The sequence below is a fragment of the Argopecten irradians genome, chromosome 1 (assembly GCF_041381155.1).
Source record: "Argopecten irradians isolate NY chromosome 1, Ai_NY, whole genome shotgun sequence".
NCBI classification, from domain to species: domain Eukaryota; kingdom Metazoa; phylum Mollusca; class Bivalvia; order Pectinida; family Pectinidae; genus Argopecten; species Argopecten irradians.
In genome coordinates this window covers 712,424-718,194 of record NC_091134.1, presented here as the reverse complement: position 1 = coordinate 718,194, position 5,771 = coordinate 712,424, and the positions used below count along the sequence as shown (strand labels likewise).

The 5,771-nt window shown below is 35.7% G+C and overlaps 1 protein-coding gene across 1 annotated transcript; it reads right to left on the bottom strand.

Annotated features, from left to right (window-relative positions):
* Positions 1-691: 691 nt before the first annotated feature.
* Positions 692-2,755, bottom strand: LOC138314441 (protein deadpan-like). Its single transcript, XM_069254774.1, has 3 exons — positions 2,576-2,755; positions 2,364-2,459; positions 692-1,723 (listed from the first exon to the last, which is right to left on the bottom strand). The coding sequence occupies exons 1-3, from the start codon at positions 2,636-2,638 to the stop codon at positions 869-871; spliced, it is 1,014 nt and encodes a 337-aa protein (XP_069110875.1). The 5' UTR covers positions 2,639-2,755; the 3' UTR covers positions 692-868.
* Between the last annotated feature and the right edge of the window lie 3,016 nt (positions 2,756-5,771).

Here is a 5,771-nt window from a genome sequence, read left to right as displayed (position 1 = left end):
ATATCTTTACAAATATGACATCTGACCACGCCGCTTGTCTTGGGACGTTCAGATAGTGGCATTCTTCGTTATCATTGCATTTACAATTTACTAAACGTCTTAAGATTCAATTCCTTATAACTGCTGTCATTAGTCTCGTATATACGTGTAGTCTTGGTATATACTTGAACATATGTTAGTCATTTGCTGTCGTATTTTTTTCTATAATGCGATATCAAAGAGAAAAGTAATTCAGATTTTGTTGCAGACGTTTTGCATTTGGATCTTTAAAAATATACCGATATTCTTTGCTAGTATAACTCTATCTCTATACTTGTTTTTTTTTTAATATGTTTCAAATTATTTGTTTTCTGCGGCTAATGGTGCCAGTTTACTTGTCGTTTTGTCAATAAGTAGCCATCATCGGTGTAGGAATAGTGTTACATTATATAGCGATATGGTAGTAAGTCAGTAGTTGTAACCAGTAATGCAGTCCGTGCTTTCTATATGGCTCTTAGTTTCATCAATTTTAGTATTTACTGAAATTTTAAAAAAAATCTCTATTAATTGAATCTTTATAATGATTCTTTATCTTAGGGAATTTCCAAAATTCCCTGACATTAAGTTTCCTAATTGATGAAACTTTGGCCCAGGACGACAAGCATCAAACGCCAAACAGACGTATGATCAAATAGATAAAATAAGTCAGATAACCATTTGATAACAAATTTAATAATTGGAATAAAAAATTCAAAAATCAACAAGTTAATAACAAAATAGCACTGTTCTGGGATAACTGCCCAGTTCTGTTTTGGCCCCTTCTTAATCACACTGTCTGGAAGCACTTTGGTTTGCCCTGAGTTAGTCATTATATAGTCACAACATTGGTTCACCACGGCCTCCATAGCCGGTCATTGTACACGTTAGAGTCATGGCAATCCATATGGCTCATGTTTAATAATTGTTCCTGTTTTGACATAATGGTATAGTCCTGGTTGGCCTTTGAGTACACGTTTTCCTTGTTTTTTGTTGGCGATGACGCGTTAGGCTGTTGTGAGGGGACCTGTACAGTGAACACTGGCAGAGCTGTGGTTGACGGCGAGGTCTGATTGTCATTAACGGGACCAACATACACCGCCACTGGTCCATTATAAACGTTTCCGGGAAGAATTTGGAAAGATCCGGAAATTTGTGTTTTATTGTCCGAGCACACTGGAGTAGCAATGTTCACGAATGTTGGAGAAGATTGATTTAAAACATGTTGTTGGTTTGTTTGTTGTTGTGATACAATTCCGGGCCTAAGAAGACACATGTTCTCAGCAGAAGATGCTAGGTTAAAGCTGCCTGTGTTACTGCTATTGTTCTGAGAGTGTTGCTGAGTAGGGATTTGAACACTAAGTGGCTCCATACTCTGACGCTGAGGGTGATTTGGCTGAGACACAGGTGCTAGCTGTACAGGTGTTAGGTGCTGCTGCTGCTGAGTTTGGGGATGGTTAGGTACTGATGGCACCACACCAGACAGGTGGGTCATGATACGAGAACGCATATCGTCATTCACATTCTGAGATGTGTTTAGGTATTTCACCACTTCTCCCGCACATTCTTTAAATCCCGCGCGGTATTTTGACACAACATTGGGGTCTGAGGCTAGAGCGGTGGACATCTGCTGCCTCTGTAAATTCCTCAGGTGTTTCACAGTCATCTCCAAAATATCAGCTTTCTCCAGTTTAGAGTATTGTGAACTCTGAAAAATACCAAATAAATTGACATAAGTAATCATTTTAACTATAAACACAGGTAAACACCACAGGTGTCAGGATGTAACAGTAGACTTGATTAACAATTACATCATCGTACATCAGTGAAGATTTAAAATCTGGCCATCTGTATGTTAATGTGCCAGCAGTCATCAACGGATTCATCCGACTCAAACTTGTTGTTCTTTGTTCGCCAATTTCAAATCCACCACCCTTAACACTCTAACGGTTATATATATCACCTGTACATCTATCGTGACGTCTCTCTGATGTTCATTGAAGCGTGAATTGTCATATGTTTACGATAGCGCTAACTCATCCAATATAATATAAGATTAATATTATTAAGTTCGCTCACATAATACTTTGGACTTTAACATTAACTTATCTTATATGTATAAATTGAGTTGCGAGTGTAGATAAATTACCTGTTGAAAGATAGGTAAGATATCGATTACCATGATTAATGATCAATCGATATATCTAACCCCTGTGGCCCGTCCCTTAGTCCACTAATCCCGATGCACTATGACGAAGCACGAGACTATTAATACGTATATCATATTACATGATTTTTGCCCCGAGCCAAAACTACAATATCATTATGACGTACATGATGAAACTTACATCTTTTCTCATAGCTTCCAGCACCAAAGTCTTCAGCTGGGACAGACAACTGTTAATACGGGCCCTCCTTTTCTTTTCCATGATTGGCTTGTTACTCTGTAAATAGTCAAAATAACAAACATTATAATTTGTTTCATAGAAATAGAAAAACTGCAGAATTAAATAATTTTTTATTAATATATTATGTATAAATAAATCTATTTATAACTTACCTTTCTAAGTGATGCTTTCTTTTCTTTTGTGGTATGACCACACTCCATACTTTGTACGGACATGTTGTTGTTTGATATCACTGTTAATCCGAGGTGCGTACGGTACGAAGATAAAATTTTAAATGCTCTACCTTCAGCCTACACTCTGATATATACTCCCATATCAGATCTAATGGCATGTTTGTTGCCCTTTCCCACGGTAAAAATCCGTCACACTCGACCAATGAAAACACGCCTCTACTTCATTCCAGTACACGCAGCCAATCAGATTATAGGATAGCCATATCGGCGCGCTTAGTCTCGTGGCTGCGAACATTCCATTGGTCTCCGGCAGGTGGTTAGAACTGTCACGTTGCGTGGCTGTCAATCAAAATGTTTGCCATTTGTTAACTAAATAGGTCCACGTGCCGCTGTGATTATCTGCTGGTTTTGTGAAAGTGTGGGAAAACCCCGCCCACTTTGGTACGTCTAAATGGTTGAATGACTATGTAAACACGGAGAGCGATAAGCAGCCGGATTCACAAAGAGTCTATAAAATGTCTCATGAAGGCCTTATCGCTAACCTGGCCTTATGTGTGCAGGAATGTCATCTATTGTACCAGCTCGTGGGAAAATACCTCCAGAGGACAGAAAAAGAATGTGATTTAGTTGAATGTTTAAAAGTGATACCAACCGCCATAGGTCAAAGTTTAAAAGAACTATCCTGTATTAACATCTGCTTCCGCACCGCACGAGACATTGTCATATCTACGTGTGTAGGTGTATATATATAGCTTACGACATTGTATCAATTAATATACATACAGGCTAATATCACTAATATGGACTATATACACATAAGGTGTTGATGATTAATAACCTAAGGTGTATTACACCACTAAATTTCGAAGAAAAAAAACAATACTTGCTTAACAAGGAAACGTTTATCATCAGTCTAATAATTATATATCGGCGTACTCCTCATCACATACATACTCAACATAAACAGCATAGGAAATAAAATTCATTACCGGAAACAGTACAACGAAAAACGATAATTAGGAAAACAATTAACATACACATCAAGAACGTAAAAAGGATGTTTTACACTGATATAAGATTGCGCAAAAGTTTCCATTTACTGTATGCAAAATACATCTGTGATTGGTTAAGTTATTATGTGTAAATTAGTACGAATTGTTTGTTAGGTAATTATAAATAGGTGATTTTTGTGGTAGAACAGTTACGTTCTACCTATTCAAAGTGACGATATTTTGCATTGTAGAATTTACTAGATCCGGTTTATATATAATGGTTGATATAATAGTCCTAATGATCAATATCGATGTTTTGTAACTGTATTAATTCTTTACTGGTTCATCAGGATACATGTTGTCCAATGATCTTGTATTTTGTTTACCCTATCTCATCTTATTTCAATGTCTATCTTGATTTAGCTATTATTATTGAATTACTTTAGAAGGATAGGGAAAATGTGACCAAGCGGGGTGTGCTGATCGCTGTCTCTGGTGGCCTGTTATAGTGGGATAGCACTATACCGAGGGTAAGTAGTCCCATCAATAAACACTATCTAGTACTTTCAGGGAGACACGCCAAACGTATCTAACATCATTTCAACTGAAGGCAAATAAATACAAAACCAGACTAAATAGTTTACTTTATAAACGTAGTTAATATTTACATAGTGCAACCGGAAGAAAGACAGTTATAAGTATGTGTATACTACTAGTGACGTGACACTCAATTTACCTGTTACTGCTACAGTAAAACAATGACCTTTTTGGTAGAAATTATCAAACATCAAATATTTTGCCATTTTTCATATATGAAGTAGATTCTCACTGCCACACTTCACACAAACACAGATTAGCATTACGGATACAAAGGTGTTTCGCAACATTAAACTTTATATGATTATGTATATAGTAGATAAGGAGGAAAGCTAACTTTCTCACGCTCTCTGTGGTGTGATCAGCGAGCCGTGACCACACAGATCACCTTACATCTACATAAGAAATTATCACTCACACTTCATACAAAATAACATCTGCTTTTAATGTCCCGATATTAAAAATCGTTCACATCATCTACAGCAATAAATTAGTTTTATAGTAGATATATAGTATGGGAATATAGGGTTCTGATGTTCTCTTGTACTACGTCGTAACAACTGTCAATAAACACTGGAAGTAATTAACACCCTATTGGTAAATGTTTTGCTCTTTTTGTTAAAATCTTATCCGTTAAAGATGTTCCACCGCTGACAAATGTGGGTTTTTTTCACTTTCAAACACGGGACCAGACGATTTAGTGTTTTTACAGTTACAAAAGTTACTTACTTTACACCATTACCACCATTGAAAAGTTTTAACTTCTTTTTTACTTCAAGTTAAAAATATAAAAAGAAAAAAAAATCAATTGCATCCCGAAAACATCCGCGGCACTATATCCTATATGGAAAGAAGTACTAATTGCGCATGCACTAAAGGCAAAATAAATTATTTTATATTATGTTTTGCGTTAATTAGATATATACATACACGATTAAACACCAATTATTTTTCAAATGATGAACATCATTTATGCTCTGTCGGCAGTGTAGCATCTTTAAAGGTGCTCCACCGCTGACAAATGGGATTTTTTCACTATCAAAAGCAGAAGCAGACGATTAGTATTTTCCTTCAGTTACAAAAGATACTTACTTTACACCATTACCCCCATTGGAAAGTTTGAGCTTCTAATTTTACTTTAAAATAAAAATATTAGAAATAATTTATTGCAACCCAAAAAAATTCCTTGCCACTGTGTTCTATATAGAATGAAGTTCTGACTGCGCATGCACCAAAAGCGAAACAAATTATTTCATATTATTGCTTATGTTAATCAGACATATATAAAGTATACACGATTAAACACCAATTGCAGTTAAAATGATGAGTATCATTTATGGTCTGTCGGCGGTGGAGCATCTTTAAGTATTAAGTTCATCGCAAAACGAAACTTTTCTCTAGACATAAAAGTAAACAAAGACTTCGATAACTCGAAATTGAGTTAATGAGTTTGGATTAATTTTATTATTTTACCTGACACATCATAATGCAATTCATCACTTAAGCACGAAAATTGACTTCAAAGTTCACTTTCGGTACCTAAAAAGATAAGTTCAATGACTTGCTATTGTGCTACATATTAAATA